Source organism: Hemitrygon akajei, chromosome 2 (assembly GCF_048418815.1).
Source record: "Hemitrygon akajei chromosome 2, sHemAka1.3, whole genome shotgun sequence".
NCBI classification, from domain to species: Eukaryota; Metazoa; Chordata; class Chondrichthyes; order Myliobatiformes; family Dasyatidae; genus Hemitrygon; species Hemitrygon akajei.
In genome coordinates, this window is record NC_133125.1 from 54,465,626 (window position 1) to 54,483,576 (window position 17,951).

Below are 17,951 nucleotides of genomic sequence, written 5' to 3' on the forward strand. Positions count from 1 at the left end.
ACTTTCATGGGATTTGTGAAAAAATGGCAAATAAATCAACATATTTCTTCTCTTTCAAATGTCTTTCTCGATGCTGATGCTGTGGCTTTATAGAAAATCACAATATGGCACATTTTCTGAAATTGCAACACCACCTCCTGTAACAATGGGAGTTGTCTATATTGTTAGATAGGATATCAAAACATCGCCTAAAATATTGAACTAAAGCAGATGAAGAAAGTTTGACTAATTTAAGAGTAGTATGAGCAGAGACAAATAACTTGAAATTATTATTATTCAAGGCAATAATTTTTGTGCAATATACTGCAAAAAATGTTATGAAAGTGAAAAGCTCAAGATTGTTTTAAACATAAAAAAGTTGATCAGCTACGTACCCTCTTCATTTCCACTCAATTGCTTCCTCTTTTTTCCAGCGTGCTGCTGTCCCTTGATTTTTTCCACTTTTCCAGTGGCATTAAACTTTGCCTTCTTCTCAAACTTTTGAGACTTGAACTTTGAATTGCCTTTCCCAGGTTCACCTGTTAGAACCCAAGCAAAAAGAACATCTGGAAGTTAACGCAGATGGCTGGTAACTTTAGTAACAAATATAACACAAATTTCAAGTCAAATCTATGAAATGAAGCATTAAAGGCTCTGATTATTATTTCTCTGGTCTATTACGGTCAAGTATCATTAAGTACACAGCTGGAGTTTGTCTACACAAAATTACAGTAAATTTGACATGAGATGTAGACCAGTACATGTTAGGTAGGTAGATGAGAGAGAATCAAATCTGCTCACTGAATAGAATGGGGAGACAAAGGAAGAGAGTTCTGAGGAGCACAACGCCCCGTCTGTATGACAGTCACTATAGATTTGAAATGAGGCACCAGCAGGTTTATTTCTTACATAAAATCTTTAAGGCGATGTTGTAGCTTGAAAAAGTGGGGCAGCAAATATCTTCACAATATTTTATCATAAATATCTAAACATTCCTATGACATGATTTTGGTAGTACTGGTAAGAGAATACAACATCTTTAATTAAAAAAATCTCACAATTACTTAGCAAAAGTAAACAAAATCGTCCAAGTAAATGTTCAGTCATTATTTTCAAATTCTGAGACTATGGTTTGTTTATTCCAGACCTATAGAGCCATTCTCCCAACCATTTAATTTTTCAGACACCTCACTTGTATTCATTTTATGTTAATGAAGGAAGACTTCAATTTTCTATGCAAATTCTCAGAATTTGAAGAAAAGGATATGGAAGCAGACTTAAATTTGATTTCTACATTAAAACTTGTGAACTACCTAATCCATTGGATTCTAATAACATCAAGAGCTTACCTGATGAAACATTTTTAGATCTGTCAAACTTTTTAACTTTGCTCTTTCCAGGTGGCGTACTTCCACCTTTTCCGGATAACCTTTTACCTTTAAGCACCATGGTAACACTCAGATCAATCTGTAAGAACAATAAGAATAACTACTGCACTAAGCTGATACTCCAGACAAGGTGGAACAGCATAACATTTTGCTATGTTATAAAATAACAATGCGGTGCTCTAGAAAATGCACAAAAACGTTACAATCATACTTGGAAAACTGAAAACAAACAAGAGGTATGTGATGTAAATACAAATGATTTTTTACATTTAGTCTTTAGCAACATACCACAACAATTCCTAAACTTGTATAACCTTAGAGCTGATTAATTTCTAAAAGAATGAATGAATCAGATTTACATCAAACATTTTAATGACATCTCAAAAGGAAATCAAGAGACATAATTAGTGCAACCACTGGACAACACCATTAACTGAAACTCTTTTCCAAGAGAAAAAAAATTCAAATGCTGAGCATTTCTTCTAACAAATAAACCATAAATATAGAAATATGTGGCGAAAAGGAATCTAGCATTTATGCATTAATAAGAACAACTGCAAACTATCGGTGGGCAGTGTCAGAAGAATAAGAAACGAAGACATACATTCATAGGTGGCTATTTCTATTGTGGTGCAGCACAGAAAAAGGTCACCAGATGCTGTGTAATAAATCTACAAATAGATTAAATTGCAAAGCACCTGGCAAGTCTTTGATCTGTCTTGGATTAACAGCAGCCTAACATAAGTATTGCTATTGCTCAGATGGACAAGGCCAAGTGGAGAGCCAATGAGATTGTGCCCACTGTGGGCCTGTTTTGATGATAGGCAAACTGCAGTGAGCCCATGTCCTTGCTCAGGTAGGAGTTAATTCTAGCCATGGCCAACCTGACAAACCACTTCATCACAGTACAGTGCTCCCAGTGACAGTCACTGAGGCAGCTCACCCTGCTCTTCTTGGATACTGGTATGATTGATGCCCTTTTGCAAGAATGAGAGGTTGAAGATTGACATTCAACACCATTATCCCTTCAATACTAATCCAAGCTTCAAAACCTGGGCCTCTGTAACAGGATCCTTGACTTCCTCATTGGGAGACCGCAGTCAGTGTGGATCGGAAATAACATCTCTTTGTTGACAACCAATACAGGCACACATCATGGATGTGTACTTAGCCCACAGCTCTACTCTTTCTACACTCCTGTTTGTGCAGCTACGCACAGCTAAAATGCAAATTATAAATTCACCAATGAGCTGTCAGCAGAACCTCAGATGATAATGAGGTGGTATGCAGGAGTGAGATAGATTGGCTGGTGGAGTGGTGTTGCAACAACTTTGCACTTACAAAAAACTGATTGTGAAGTTCACACCAGTTCTCAATTATTGCATTGGTAATAACAAACCTAATTCTGAAATGTATAAAATTAAAGTGAACAGTGTTACGAAACCAGTAACTGGTTTCACTTACCAGCAAAGATAGATATGTCAGTTGATGTCCAATGGTACTATTTTCAAAAGTTTTATTAATAAAGGGGCACAAAAATTAAGGTTAATACAAACATTCAGATAACATGCGTCAATACTCAATCTAAAACGCAGGTACATTAATAATCACTCAGAAATAAGCTCTTTCGTTGTCTAGGGTATAATACTGAGTCCAATTGGAAATATAAAGAGTCACTCTGAAGTCTGCAGGCTTTTCCCTTTTTGGTTTCACGTGTTGGAGAGAGAGAAGAGAGATTGTTAGGAAAAGAGAACACTTGCCGTTGTCTTTATGAATCAAATCCTCAGCCTCAGAGGATTTGGCTTCCCTGGTGTTAGTTAAAGCGATCTTCCGTTGGTTCCAGCCACAAACCCCGCATTCGGAATTTAACGCACGTGGCTTATTTCAAAATGGCTTCCCGTTCCCACGGGAAGCGTTATCGTGCTTCTTGGTGTCTCCTTGGTGCGTCTGAGGGTCGTCCTCTTTCAGACCCTTCTTTATACTGCCTCACGGGATCTCAGGTGTCAATCAGGTTGCAGGTGATGCAATCTCTCTCTCAACCAGCCCACTTTGCCCGAGGGCTTTACAATGTCCCTGCGAGTTGGCACGTCTGCAGTTCCCAGGTGTCTCCTGAGAACAATGCCACAGTCACCAGCTTTTGTCCCAGTGGAATGTCTTTCCATTTCCTGTGTCCATTCAGCCTGTCTCTCTCTCTCTCTTGGGTCATTGACCCCCCTTTTACTAGGGCTCTTGCAATTCTCACAAAGGAGGGGGCTGGTATCATAACACCTCCCCTCTTAAAAAGGTTTTTACCAGCGGTTAAAACCCAGAGTGGTACAGTCTTACAGAAATTTTGAATCTAATACAATACAGAAGCTTTTCTTTTCACTACAGAGTAATACAGTTATACATTCAAGTCAGCATCTAAACAGTTAACAAGTACAGTGCCCCTTTAGTTAATATCTTAACATCTTAATATCTTAAAGTCTTGTAGCATCAGACTTCAATTCAATAACCACCTATTTATTTATTGTTTTCAGCCACAAAACTGCGGAGGTGTGATCTTAGCTTAGGTGCATCTACAAAAGTTTATGCGAATACTAATCGTTTTGGTCGGTTTACTTCGCCGGCAGGTCTCCAAAGGTCTGTCTTTATTATTCACAGGCTTTGGCGCAACCCGTAAAACCTGCTTTGCTGTTTAAAAAAAATGGCATCCCCATTAACCGTCACCTCTTTTCTGGCAAGTCCCCCCGTTGGGACTTTGAGTAATTTGGCGTGGTGAACTCCCGCCCGCCTCGTTCATCGGGGCTATTTTTTTCAACACCATGCCCCAAACTGTCAAGACCCTTCAGGCTATTTGTTTTTAATTCCAACTCCTCTTTCAGGTAGCATTTCGAATGCAACCTCTTCACACCCCACCCTGGCGTAACAATAGAGTGGGGGGCCCCGCTATTTCCCGACTCACTCTGTGAGCGATCTGCCAGGTTTAAAATTTCTTCCTTCGACTTGGGAACTACAGACTTTCCGTTTCCTTCAATAACAATCCTCATTCCCCCCCTTAAATTCGGCATTAACCTTGGCCCCACTCTCGAATACAAACACCGTGGAACTCACACTTCCCACGGTTACCAAGGTTAACCCTTTTCCTACTGAACCAACCCTATCTGATCCACAAAGACGGCCGCCCCGTCCCCCTGAATCAAACACCTCAGACTTCCCCTGAGCTCTGTTACCAGGTTCAGCACCACGTGCGCCCCCATCTTGGACACACTCAAACGGGACATTGGCCCCTTCCAGGCTTTCAATACCCGTACCTTTTTCAAATTCTAACGTCCCCCGATCCTTCCAGTTACTCTCTAGGCAGCCCCCCGTTGGGGAAGGCGCAACCCTGCGAGCTGAAACAACCTCCTCGGCCATGTCAGCTGACTTCTCCACAGCAAGGATACCCTTCCTCTCTAAGACGGCCCTCATTTCACTCTCGGGACCATCGAGAACACCTTTAGAACTCTGAACTTCTTCAAACAATTCTGCCAAACCAGACAGATTAACCATGTCCAACTCTGGACATTTTAACAACTTTATCCGTTTCTCAACTTTAGTTCCTACCTCTAGGACCTTTCTCTTCACTAAGGGCAGGGCTATTTCCTCTCCCTTACCCCCTTTTACTATACTGCTTTCTGTTTTACCACCCTCGGAACCCTCATGGTACAGGGTCGGTAAAAACATCTTGGCCAGATCACCGCTGGCTTCATTTAAACTGTCCTCTTTCTCAGCCGCTTTTTCCGACAGGCTGCGAGTGACCGCGCATGCGCGATAGCTTTGGGACTCTAGGGGCGGGGCCACCGCACTCGCCGGTCGGCGGGTCGGCATCATGGCTGCCCAAATCCTCCCTCCTGCTAACACACCTTGTAACAACGCGACCCACTGCTCTTGTGGCCACTTCTGGTTCACTGCCACCTTTTCAAAAAGCAAGAAATAACTATCAACATCCGTCTCTTCGAACGGAGGTACTACTCTCAGCTCCCGACTAACATTAAACCGCTCTCTCCTTAGCTCCTCCCTCTCTCTTTCTCTCCCCGCTGCCGCTCTCTCGGCTGCTGCTAACTCTCTGATCCGAATTTCATGCTGTCTTTGCCTCTCAGTTTGATCCTGCTCGTTTTCCATCTCTAACCCCTTCGCCAAATTTAACAAGTCTGCTTTGGTGCTCACCTCTAGCGCCGCCACAGTCGCGTTTTTCATAAATTCACACACGTCCATCTTTGCTGGTTTTTCTGTCTGGCTACCTGCGTACCAGATCCAAATTATTTTGTTTTGACTTACAATCCCGATTGACTGACCTCCCCCTTTTTGGTGTCAAATCCCGAGACGAGAACCCCACTTGTTACGAAAACCCCGTAACCAGGTAACTTACCAGCAAAGATAGATGGATCAGCTGAGTCGGATGCTACTATTTTCAAAAGTTTTATTAATAAAGGGGCACAAAAATTAAGGTTAATACAAACATTCAGATAACATGCGTCAATACTCAATCTAAAACGCAGGTACATTAATAATCACTCAGAAATAAGCTCTTTCGTTGTCTAGGGTATAATACTGAGTCCAATTGGAAATATAAAGAGTCACTCTGAAGTCTGCAGGCTTTTCCCTTTTTGGTTTCACGTGTTGGAGAGAGAGAAGAGAGATTGTTAGGAAAAGAGAACACTTGCCGTTGTCTTTATGAATCAAATCCTCAGCCTCAGAGGATTTGGCTTCCCTGGTGTTAGTTAAAGCGATCTTCCGTTGGTTCCAGCCACAAACCCCGCATTCGGAATTTAACGCACGTGGCTTATTTCAAAATGGCTTCCCGTTCCCACGGGAAGCGTTATCGTGCTTCTTGGTGTCTCCTTGGTGCGTCTGAGGGTCGTCCTCTTTCAGACCCTTCTTTATACTGCCTCACGGGATCTCAGGTGTCAATCAGGTTGCAGGTGATGCAATCTCTCTCTCAACCAGCCCACTTTGCCCGAGGGCTTTACAATGTCCCTGCGAGTTGGCACGTCTGCAGTTCCCAGGTGTCTCCTGAGAACAATGCCACAGTCACCAGCTTTTGTCCCAGTGGAATGTCTTTCCATTTCCTGTGTCCATTCAGCCTGTCTCTCTCTCTCTCTTGGGTCATTGACCCCCCTTTTACTAGGGCTCTTGCAATTCTCACAAAGGAGGGGGCTGGTATCATAACAACAGATATAAAAAACAGAAAAAATAAACAGTGCATATGCTGGAAATCTAAAGTGAAACAAAATGCTGAAAACACTCAGGTCAGACAACCTCTTTGGAATGAAAAACAGTGAGTGTATCAGGCTGGCCCTTATTATCAGATTTATCTTTGATTTTTCCTCAGAAGCTCTGAACTCAAGTTCAATTATCTTTCAACCATAAATGCATATAGCCAAATGAAACAAGAGTACCTCCGGGCCAAGGTGCAAAACATACTACCAACAGCACATAGCACAAATGGTTATGATTTCAGCCACAAAGAAAATAATATGCAGCCCAAGTCCCTGAGTGGCATAACTGTATAATTATGGGATGCTGTCCTGCTCCAGCTTATTCTTCCACAGAGTAAAAACCAGAAAGAAGCACGTACGGGAGGTGCCAGCCCCCATCCCAATACAGATTCTAGCATGCCCCACAGAGGCTCTGCCAGATCACTCAGCGTCTTCAATAGGCGACCCAGTGGCCTAGGCCTCACAACTGAAGCAATGCTGCTCTCCAGCCATCGGTATTGCCAATGAACTGGACTTGAAATATTCTACGTTACCAGTCTCCAACAGGGTCTTGCAATCACAACAAAAAAGTCCAAGACAATCACTCGCACCAATTGTTGGACTGCGCACCTTCTCGGCACAACAGTATGCAAAAAGACCAGCTCCATCACTATCAAGCAACTCGCTGATGGGATAGCCCTGCAGTCTTGATGTTCTTAGTATCTATCAGCGACTTGCAATTGTAAAAAAGACATACAGAACAAACAAATACTAAGTGTTTCCAGCATTGACTGCTTTTAGTGCCCAAGACAGAAGTGGGTAATAGTACCAAGAGTTCATCAGGATGGGCTGTAGCAGTAAAGTCAAAATGGGAAAGATGTGGTTTAAATAGATAAAGGTTCCATATCCAAATACACGAAGCACTTATATAAATGTAAATAAACAGGTAAGATTTAATAGACATTACAGGGATTTTGTCTCAACTATGGACTAAGGCTGAGAAAAGATTTTTTAAATTTCTGGTTTTACCCAACTTTTACTGCCATCCCTAATTGATCTCGAGGAGATAATGAGCGGTCTTCAGATATGATGTTGTGATCACTTCCGAGTCGTGGCTGAAAGATCATAGCTTGGAGCTTAACATCTAAGGATACACATTGTATCAAAAGGACAGTTAGGCAAGCAGAGGGGGTGGGATGGCATGGCTCTTTTGGTAAATATGAAATCAAATCCTTAGAAAGAGGTGACATAAGATCAGAAGATGTAGAGTCATTGGGGGTAGAGATAAGAAACTGGAAGGGTAAAATGACCCTGATGGGAGTTATATAAAGACCACCGAACAGTAGCCAGGATATTGGATAAATTTCAATGGGAGATAGAAAAAACATGTAATAAGACCAACGTTATGATAGTGATGGGGATTTCAATACAGAGATTGGGAAAATCAGGATAGGTACTGATTTTCTGGTTGGATCCCAAGAGAGGGAATTTGAGACTGACTACCAGATGATTTTTTTTAAGAGCAGCTTGTGGTTGAAACCAGTAGGGTAAGGGCAATTCTGAATTGGATTTGATTAGGGAGCTTAAGATAAAGGAACCTGTAGGAGGCAGTGATCATGATAGAATTCATCCTGCGGTTTGAGAAGGAAAAGCTAAAAATAGGATGTATCAGTATTACAGTGGAGTAAAGAGAATTAGAGGCATGAGAGAAGAGATGGACCAAGTTGATTGGAAGGGGTCACTAGCAGGGATGATGACAGAATAGCAATGCTTCGTCTTTTCAAGAAAAATTCAGAAGGCACAGGAAGGATACATCCTAAAGATGAAGTAGTATTCTAAAGAGAGGATGAGGCAACCATGGCTGAGTAGGAAAATAAAAGGCAGCAGAAAAGCAAAAGTGAGAGCATATCATATTGCAACAATTAGTGGGAAGGTAGAGGATTGGGAAATTTTAAAAATCAACAGAAGGCAACTAAAAAAGCCATTAAGAGAGAAAAGATGAAAATATGAAGGTAAGCAAGCTAATTATGTAAGAGGATAGAAAATGTTCTTACAGATATGTAAAGAGAAAAAGAGAGACCACTAGAAAATGAAGCTGGAGAGTTAGCAATGGGGGACAAAGAAATGTCAAACAAACTTAAGTATTTTGTGCTAGTCTTTACCATGGAAGACACCAACTGAATACTAGGAAGCACAAGTGAGTGTAGTTGCTATTACTAATGTTACCAATGAGGAGCAACCCTGATGGGCAGAAGGGTGCAAAGTCGCCCCCCCCCCCTTTTGAGAATCGCAAAATCGCTATTATTTCGGGTCTGATACCCAGGAAATGAGAGGGATACACAGCATATCAGCAATGAGAGACAACGCCGGGATACACAAAGGAGGAATGTCTCCTATTGACAAAGAGAGAGACTACTGCTATTGTCTCTTGAAGGAGGAATTGTTCTATTCATTGAAACCCCTCAGGGGGCAACCAGAGTGATCTGGTTGAGGAATTGCATCATCCCAACCTGATTGACATCTGAGACCCCGTGAGTGGGGATAAAAGTAGGGTCTGGGGAACACCCCTCAGACGCACCAGGAGAGTCGCTACGAGACCAGTGGGGGCTTGTGTGTGTGTCCACCCTTGCCTGGGTGACGAGTCCTCCATGGAACGGTCTAGCTAAAGGACGGAGACGGATCAAGATTGTAAAAGTAAAGTCGGCAAGTTAATAGCTGTTATTCTCTCTCTCCAACAATTGCAACACCGCGAACAACAACGACTGCAGCCTGCATGAACTGAACTGAACTTTATATTTCCATCGGACAATTCATTATCCCCTAGACAACGATAGAGCTTATTTCTTATTGATTATTATTATACCCGCACTTTTAGGTTTAGTATTGATGACGTATATTATCTGTATATTTGCACTGATATTATTTTTGTGTATTTTTACTAATAAATACTGTTAAAAATAGTATCATCAGACTTCAACGGATACTCTTATCTTTGCTGGTAAGATACCCAGTTATGGGGTTCATAACACTAAGCAGAAGGTGCTTGGGAAGCTGAAAGGTCTGAAGGTAGATAAGTCACCTGGACCAAATGGACTACACCCAGGGTTCTGGATGAAGTATGTAACTGAAGATATTGTGGAAGCATAATAAGTGACCTTTCAAGAATCACTAGATTCTGGAATGGTTCTGGAGGACTTGAAAATTGCAAATGTCACTCTGCTCTTTAAGAAGGGAAGGAGGCAGAGAAAGCAAATTATAGACCAGTTAGCCTGACATCAGTGGTTGGAAAGAAGATGGACCCTATTACTACATGAAGTTCTGGGGCACTTGGAGGCACATACAATAAGCTAAAGTCAGCATGTTTTCTAAAGGGGAAATTGTGCCTGACAAATCCGTTTCAGGAAATAACAGGCAGGATAGACAAGGGAGAGTCAGTGGACATTGTTTATTTGGATTCTCAGAAAGCCTTTGACAAGGTGCTGCATATAAGGCTGCCTAAGAAGAGCCCATGGTATTGACTAATCCAGACAAGGTAGAGTGTTTCATCACGCTCCTTACTTTCCAGATAATGGAAAGGCTCCAGATACTGGATACTCAATTTCATAATGTTGGCAGCAGAATGTGGTAACACATTAGCAAGTTAAAAGAGTTGGCTAAACAACAGGAGAGGGTCAGGATAGATGCATAATTTTCAGGATGGCTAGCTTTAACTTGTGGAATGCACAAGGATCAGTGATGCATCATAATCGGCCACGTATCATATAGATAAATGAGTGGGCAAATGGAAGTACACAAAGGAAAAAAAATGAGAGGTTGACTTCAAAATTATAGAACAGTGTAACATTGGTCAAATGGAGAGAGACCAGAGTATTATAGTATGAAGGGATCTCCTGGCAAGAACAAATGATCCCTACATTACAGAGGAGTTGCATTCTTAGACAGTTTCAGATTTTGCGATTTTCCTACCAAATCTCATGCTGTAAGTGGAGGTGTGTTCCCATATGATGTCTTTTCTGCCATATTACTGACAAAGTAACCCACTGCCATTATATAATACTTGATAACATTACACTCGGAATATACAAGAACATACAAATGAAATGACAAGTTTTGCCAATTTTTATTTTTAGCCATTCAATAGCGTGTATCAATAGCGCTTGGTTATGATGACACTGTGTTGATGGTCACACTTCCTCCCTTACCATGTCTTTTCCAGTCTGAGCACTGCACTCCGCAACATGGCATTTTCTTTAAAGCACAAGGATTGGGGAAAGGATTTAGGAAGTGGAGATGTCAGGATCATTGGAAGAAGGGTTGTGTAAAAGGAATTCAGGAGGGTAGTGGGTGGCAGTAAAGATGGGGAGGGTTTTCTTTAAGGAGCTGTCCATGACCGCTGTGGCTCCCACTCCCCTCAATGCAGTATGCTAGAGAAGATACCTCACAGATAAGACCTTAGCTGCGCTGCAATCTAAGATGTCTGTTCACAAGTCCTCAAACTAGAGGGGGCAAGGAAATGAGGGACTTGGCTCTGACTGCTAATCTTAAGTAATGTCATATCCAACTCTTGAAGTACTTGGTGAATCAAAATAAAAGTGACAAAATTTGTACAGAAAGATACTCCTACAGGATGTCATAAACTTCTTGCAATAACAGCTATTTTGCTTTCTAATTACCACCATATCACGGCTGTTCCAGTAACTGAATTGTGCTCTTAGGAAATTGACAAACCACTACATAAAAATTTGAGATGTGAAATATACAAGACTCTTTTCCAACTGTCCTGTATGTTACACATCTCAAATTTTTGAGTACAGTTAGCCTTCCTTATCCACGGATTCTGCATGCGCGAATTCAACCAACCGCGGATTGCGAAAACCCGGAAGTGCTCTTCCAGCACTTGTTGTTCGAGCATGTACAGACTTTTTTTCTTGTCATTATTCCCTAAACAATGCAGTATAACAACCATTTTACATAGCATTAATATTGCATTAGGTATTATAAGTAATCTAGAGATAATTTAAAGTATACAGGAGGACGTGCATGGATTATTGTGCACCGGGATTGAAAAAAAATCTTTCTAGGTAAGTCCGAACAGGTACAACCGGTATACCCTTCTCCTTCAATAATATTCACATCACCAGCTTTCATCTCCTCACTAACTTTTAACTCACCTTCTAACACAAACAACTGAGAATTCTCACTTTCCACTGGTACCAAGGTTAACCCTTTCTTCACTGAACCAAGTCCATCTGACCCAAAAGGACTGCATTCCTTTTCAACTAAATCAGATACCTCAGACTTTTCCTGAGTTTCAATACTAGGTTCAGTACCCTGTTTGACTAACGTCAGTCAAACGTTTGTCTTAGTATATAGTATGTATTTTACCTTTCAATGCATATAAAACACTTAAGAATGTATATTTCAGCACCGGGCTTGGGAATGGAAGTTCTCAGGACTTGGGACAGATCACTCCCGAGTGCGCTTTCCACTGTGCCGGGTTGATGTGAGGATCAAAAACCCAAAACCCCAAAGCCCAATAATTAAACCACTGCATTGCTTAGTAATAATTGTAGCTTTCATCGGGGCAGAGCCTTTCTCACTTTATCCTTTAAAATTGTTCTGATAGTTGACCAATGACCGACTAACACTTTTCCAATGACCGATGGCGTTTCACCTCTTTGCGATCACTTTATTATTTCCACTTTATTTTCAATCGTGATCGTGAGTATTTTCGTCAACAGAAACACTGCGCATTCAGAGCTCTGGGGCCGGGTCTTAACGTCCACCACACTGATACAGGTTAAATAAGGTCTGGAATTCCGCTGGGTCCTAAGATCCACCGGATTGAGACAGGTTGCATAAGGGACTTAAGCATCCGCAAATTTTGGTATCCGCGAGGGGTCCCGGAACCAATCCCCCGCTGATAAGGAGGGCCGACTGTAGTGAGTTGCACTTTTCCTAAGAGCACAATTCAATTACTGAAACAGTCATAAAATGGGGGTCATTAGAAAGCAAAATAGAATATTGGCTGTTATCGCAAGAAGTATGTGACATTCCATTTGAGCATCCTTCATCCAGGTCATGCTCTCTTCTTGCTGCTGACATCAGGAAGGTACAAGGGCCTCAGGACTCACACTACTAGGTTTAGGAACAGTTACTGCACCTCAACCCCCAGGCTTGAGCAAAGGGGATAACTTCATTCACCCCATCATTGAAATGTTCCCACAGACTCTTCATCTCATGTTTTTGATATTTATTGCTTATTTATATCATTGTTTCTCCTTTTGGCATTTGCAGAGTTTGGTGTCTTCTGATTTCTGGTTGAATGCCCTTGTCGGGCAATCGTTCAGATTCTGTTATAGTTACTATTCTATACGTTTGTTGAGTATGTCCACAAGGAATTGAGTCTCAGGGTTGTATATGGTGATATACATGTACTTTGACAATAAATTTACTTTGAACTGTAGAACTGGTGATGACTGATTGGCGTTGAGTATGTCTATGCATTCTATACACACACACCGTAATGTGCCACCAACACTTAATGGATTATTATGATTGACTGGAAAACATTTCTGCATATGTGAAATGAAATAGCAGATATTTTTCCATGTTAATATATTTTGTGAAAAGAAAACGCTCCACCTTCTTTATCACTATCCCGGTAAGTTGTGACCAATATACTTCCCAATTCAGGAGTTGAATTCTTCACCACCACCCCAGACCACCTCTCCCCTCGTCCCCCTCCCACACACACTGGTGAATGAATCCCCTCCCCACTCGCTCCGGGGGCGACCCCATTCCCCTTCCTCACCCAAGAGCGCCGCCTCTCATAACCCCCTCCGCAGTACAGGTCACCCTCCACCTCCCTCAGCCGGCGGACGGCCCAAAGCCATCCATATGCCTGCTCTGCTCCATTAACCCCACGCTCAGCATGGCTCTCTTCCCCACCCTACATCCCGGAGACCGGCCGGAGCCTAAACACGCATCGGTCGGTCCACTTACCCGCTCCGCTCCGCTCCGGACCGCGTGTCGGCACTGCGTCTGACGTCAACGCGTTCGCCGTACGCAGAGCGACGTTACCTTTAAAATCACACCGTCATAAAGTCGGAAATAGTAGAAAAAATCCCTTCATTCAAATTAAATTACATTAAGAATAAACTGAAAATAAAATAACTTTGGCCGCGAAGATTGTGTGATAGAAGGCGCAGCCTCAAGGAAATAAGGTTGGTGTAACGGATTTAGTATCCGGGTGACTCCGGGTAACGCAGTCTTAGTGACCGGCTCTCAATTCTCAATTTGCTATCAAACTGCCAAACTTGTGAATTAGTTTATCAGGAAAATACCACGACCGACTTTCAAATTATTTGTTTTATAATTTACGGGTTGATACATTTCACACTAAAATTAAAATTTGTTTAATCATTTACAGTATATTGGACTATATTATGATTTTATCATAAATCTATTAATATTTTCTTGGTCAGCACACCACAAAATGCTGAAGGAACCCAGCAGGTCAGGCAGATGGAGCCGAACAAAAGTCGATGTTTCGGACCTAACCCCTCTTCAGGACTGGAAAGGAAGAAGCCAGAATAAAAAGTGGTGGGGGAGGGAAGAGGGGGATGGGCAGGAGGACTAGCTGGGACTAGAAGGTAATAAGTGAAATCAGGTGGGTGGGAAAGGTAAAGGGCTGGAGAAGGAATCTTATAGAAAAGGGGAATGGACCATGGAAGAAGGGGCACTGGAGCAGGTGAAGAGAAGTGGTAAAAAGTTGATTGGGGAACAAAAGAGGGAAAAAATTACCAAGAGAATTTGATGTTCATGCCATCTGGTTGCAGGCTACCTAGATGGAATATCAGGTATTGCAGCTCCACCCTGAGAGTGGCCTCATCGTGGCTGAAGAGGAGGCCAAGGATGAATATATCGGAATGGAAATGGGGATAGGAATTAAAGTGGTTGGCCATTGGGGAAATTCTGCTTTTGTTGGATGGAGGGAATGTTCTTGACAAAGCGGTCCCCAATTTACACTGCACCTCACTCACGCAGAGAAGGCTGCATCAGGAGAACCGGATCGAATAGTCAGCCCCAACAGATTTACAAGTGAAGTGTTGCCTCACGTGGAGGGACTGTTTGGGGCTCTGAGTGGAGGTGAGGGAGGAGGTGAATGGGCAGGTGTAGCATTTCTGTCACATGCATGGATGAGTGCCAGGAGGGAGATTAGTGGGAAGGGATGAATAGACAAGGGAATCACAGAGGGAGTGATCTCTGTCAAAAGCAGAGAAGGGGAGGAGGTAAAGATGTGTTTGGTGGTAGGATTCCTTTGAAGATGGCAGAAGTTGTAGGGAGTGATGTGTTGGATGCAGAGGCTCATGGGGTGGTAGGTAAGGATAAGAAGAACTCTATCTCTGTTATGACTGGGAAGATGGGGTGGGTACTGATGTCCAGGAAATGGAGGAGATGCGGGTGAGGGCAGCATTGATGGTGGAACAAGGGAAATCCCATTCCTTGAAGGAGGAGGACATCCTTTTTGTCCTGGAAAGGAAAGCCTCATCCTGGGAACAGATGTGCTGGAGACAAAGGAACTGAGAAAAGGGAATCGCATTGTTACAGGAGACAGGGTGGGAAGAGGTATCGTCATAATAGCTGCAGGAATTGGTAGGTTATAAAGGACATTGGTAGACAGTGTGTCTCCAAAGGTGGAGACAGATAGATTGAGAAAGTGGAGAGAGGTGTCAGAAACGGACCAAAAGAATTTAAGGGCAGCATGGAAGTTAGAGGCAAAATTGATGAAATTAATGAGCTCAGCATGGGTGCATGAAGAAACACCAATACAACCGTTAATGATGTGCAGGATGAGTTGGTCAGCATCATCAGGGAAGCCTGGGAATATGGACTATTCTCATTGCCAACGAAAAGGCAGGCATAATGGGGGCCCATGCAGGTGCCCATGGCTACCCCTTGAGTTTGGAGAAAGTGGGAGGAACCCAAGGAGAAATTGTTGAGGGTGAGCAGCAGATCTGTCAGACGGAGGAGGGTGGTTGGGACTTACGTCGAGAAAGAAGTGGAAACTTCAAGGCCTTCTTGATGGGGGATAGAAGTGTAGAGACTGGACATCCATGGTGAAAATGAGGCAGTTAGTGGCAGGGAATTTTTGAGGAGATCAAGAGCATGTGCATTGTTGTGGATGTAGGTGGGAAGGGGCTGAACCAAGGGGGATAGAGTGGAGTTGAGGTTTGCAAACACGAGTTCACTAGGGCAGGAGCAACAGAGACATAGGCCTATCTGGACAGTCAGATCGTGGATCTTGGGCAGAAGGTAGAAATGAGCAGTGTGGGATGAGGGAACTCTGAGTTTGGTGGCAGTGGATGGGAGGTCTCGGGTGTTGATGAGGTTAGTGATGGTACTGAGACAATTTTCTGATGGTCTGGAGTGGGGTCCTTTTCAAGGGTTAAGTAAGAGGACGTGTCTGAGAGCTGCCGCCGGGCCTCAGCAAGTTAGAGGTGAGTCCGCCACACAACAGCACCCCCTTGTTTCCTGGTGCTGATTCAATTGAATATACGCATGTTTTATCAGTACCATAACAATAAACATAGCTACTTGAAAAGACTGTTTGTGTCTCTTGAGAGACAATAAACATACGATAACACAAGGAATAATTACATTAAATAAAATCAAACCTTGACATCACTTGCATAACTCTTAATGTGAGCTAGAAATTGTACTAGCCAAAGAAGCAAGCGCTGATATGGTAATGTACTGCATAAGGAGCTGATTCAGAGATGTGTGCTAGGTTCAGCTGGGGAAGCTGAAGTTCTTTGGAGCAATGAAATTCCAGGCAAGATTTGATTTAATATATCAGCCAAATAGGGCAGGTTTAAAGCCAGGGGCCATAAACCTATCTGTGTATACCATCCCAACAAAATACCTCGACCTCTGCTGGTTATATAGCATACTTCAGGGCTGCATATTGCATTCAATAATTTCAGATAACCTGCTTTACCTGATGGTATCAGAAATGGCCAGTTCTGTTCTAAGGTTATCTATTTGTAACAACAATTCACTTTTCTTCTTTCTCCACAGACACTAGCCGATCTTCTGGACATTGTCAGTTTTCAATTTCATGTTTGAACAACAGCCCTGATATGCATTTAGAATTTATTTTTTACATTCCTGTTTTATCGCTTTCCAAAATGCCTCATAACTTACTAGCATTTAGAGGATCTAGGCTACCTTAACGTTCCTTTCCTACCTCCGCCATTGCAGTAACTTGTCTTCTCACTTCCGAAGAAAGATCTTTGACCTAAAATATTAACTCTTTTTATCCATAGACACTGCCTGATTGCCAAATGTGTTTACCATTTTAAGTTTTTATTTACCACAGACCTGAAACTTTGGGCAAAAGGTGCAAAGGGGATGCAAGATTCTGTGTACAGCATTGTCAATGTCTTTAAGGGCAGAGGAAACAGAATTAATCATAGCTTTCAACAGTGAATGGGATAGGTGTTTGAAAGAAGCTAACTTTCAGGCTTGTGGGGGAGGGAAAAATAGCTTAATACGTCTGACAAATTTGCTCCACTGAGCCAGCACAGCTTTTAAGGGCAAAATAGCCTTCTTCAGTGCCATAAAGATTCTATGATTCTCTGTAGAGACTTGAATTGCAAATTCCATTAATTCCACTTCATGTACATAGGTCAAATAGGTTTGTGTGCATTGAGTTTCAGAAATTCAAATCCTATATCAATAATCGTGATTTTGGAACTATGGGATTGTCTTAAAAGTCGATCTGGTGCATTCATGGTGCTTTAGAAAAGCCTGCTTTTGATTGTGGAGCCATTTATGCAGCTGAGTTAATTGTCTCTGAATTGACAAGACAGGTATAGATGGCCAATATATGTTGGTTTTGCCAAGATGTACGCAGCTAATAACTTAATAAATAAAACCTGCTTATTAGTTGTGACTTGTTGAAAAACTAATCACTAAAAGAACCACTACAGGAAGTTCTCAATTATTGTAGAGTTATGAGTGCATCGAGCAAAACACAAGGTGTTGCCTGATGGTCACCTTAACATCTTGGTCAAAGAATTTAATTACCATAGGAAACAGGTCCCATGTGACAGCAAGCCCAGGATGTTCAGAACTGATGGTTGTAGTTGTAGCAGCAAACAGGAGAGGGCGACATTCCAGACTCAGTAGCTCAGTTGTTTCGAGTCGGGCTGGTTGTCACAAAACTGAGCAAAATTTGGGTGCAACCACCACTTGGATAAGTTTCCCTGGCTGGTCCCCATCAACTCATACAACAATCACGGCTACTGCTTTAGTGGATACATCTAGGTTGTTGGTTATCCATGTTTCGCATGGTGTT

At 42.3% G+C, this 17,951-nt stretch overlaps 1 protein-coding gene across 2 annotated transcripts in view; it reads right to left on the reverse strand.

Annotated features, from left to right (window-relative positions):
* The window catches only part of pum3 (pumilio RNA-binding family member 3), a 49,060-nt gene extending 35,328 nt beyond the window's left edge, over positions 1–13,732 (reverse strand). Inside the window, exons 1-3 of one of the 2 annotated variants that reach the window (XM_073072413.1) lie at positions 13,592–13,732; positions 1,329–1,446; positions 375–518 (exon numbers count right to left, since the gene is read on the reverse strand). In XM_073072413.1, coding sequence (XP_072928514.1) covers positions 375–518; positions 1,329–1,428 — 244 coding nt within the window. In that variant the 5' untranslated portion in view covers positions 1,429–1,446; positions 13,592–13,732. Of the gene's footprint in view, positions 1–374; positions 519–1,328; positions 1,447–9,096; positions 9,120–13,591 lie in introns of those variants that run through there. The other variant, XM_073072424.1, reaches the window with a different exon arrangement.
* Positions 13,733–17,951: the final 4,219 nt, after the last annotated feature.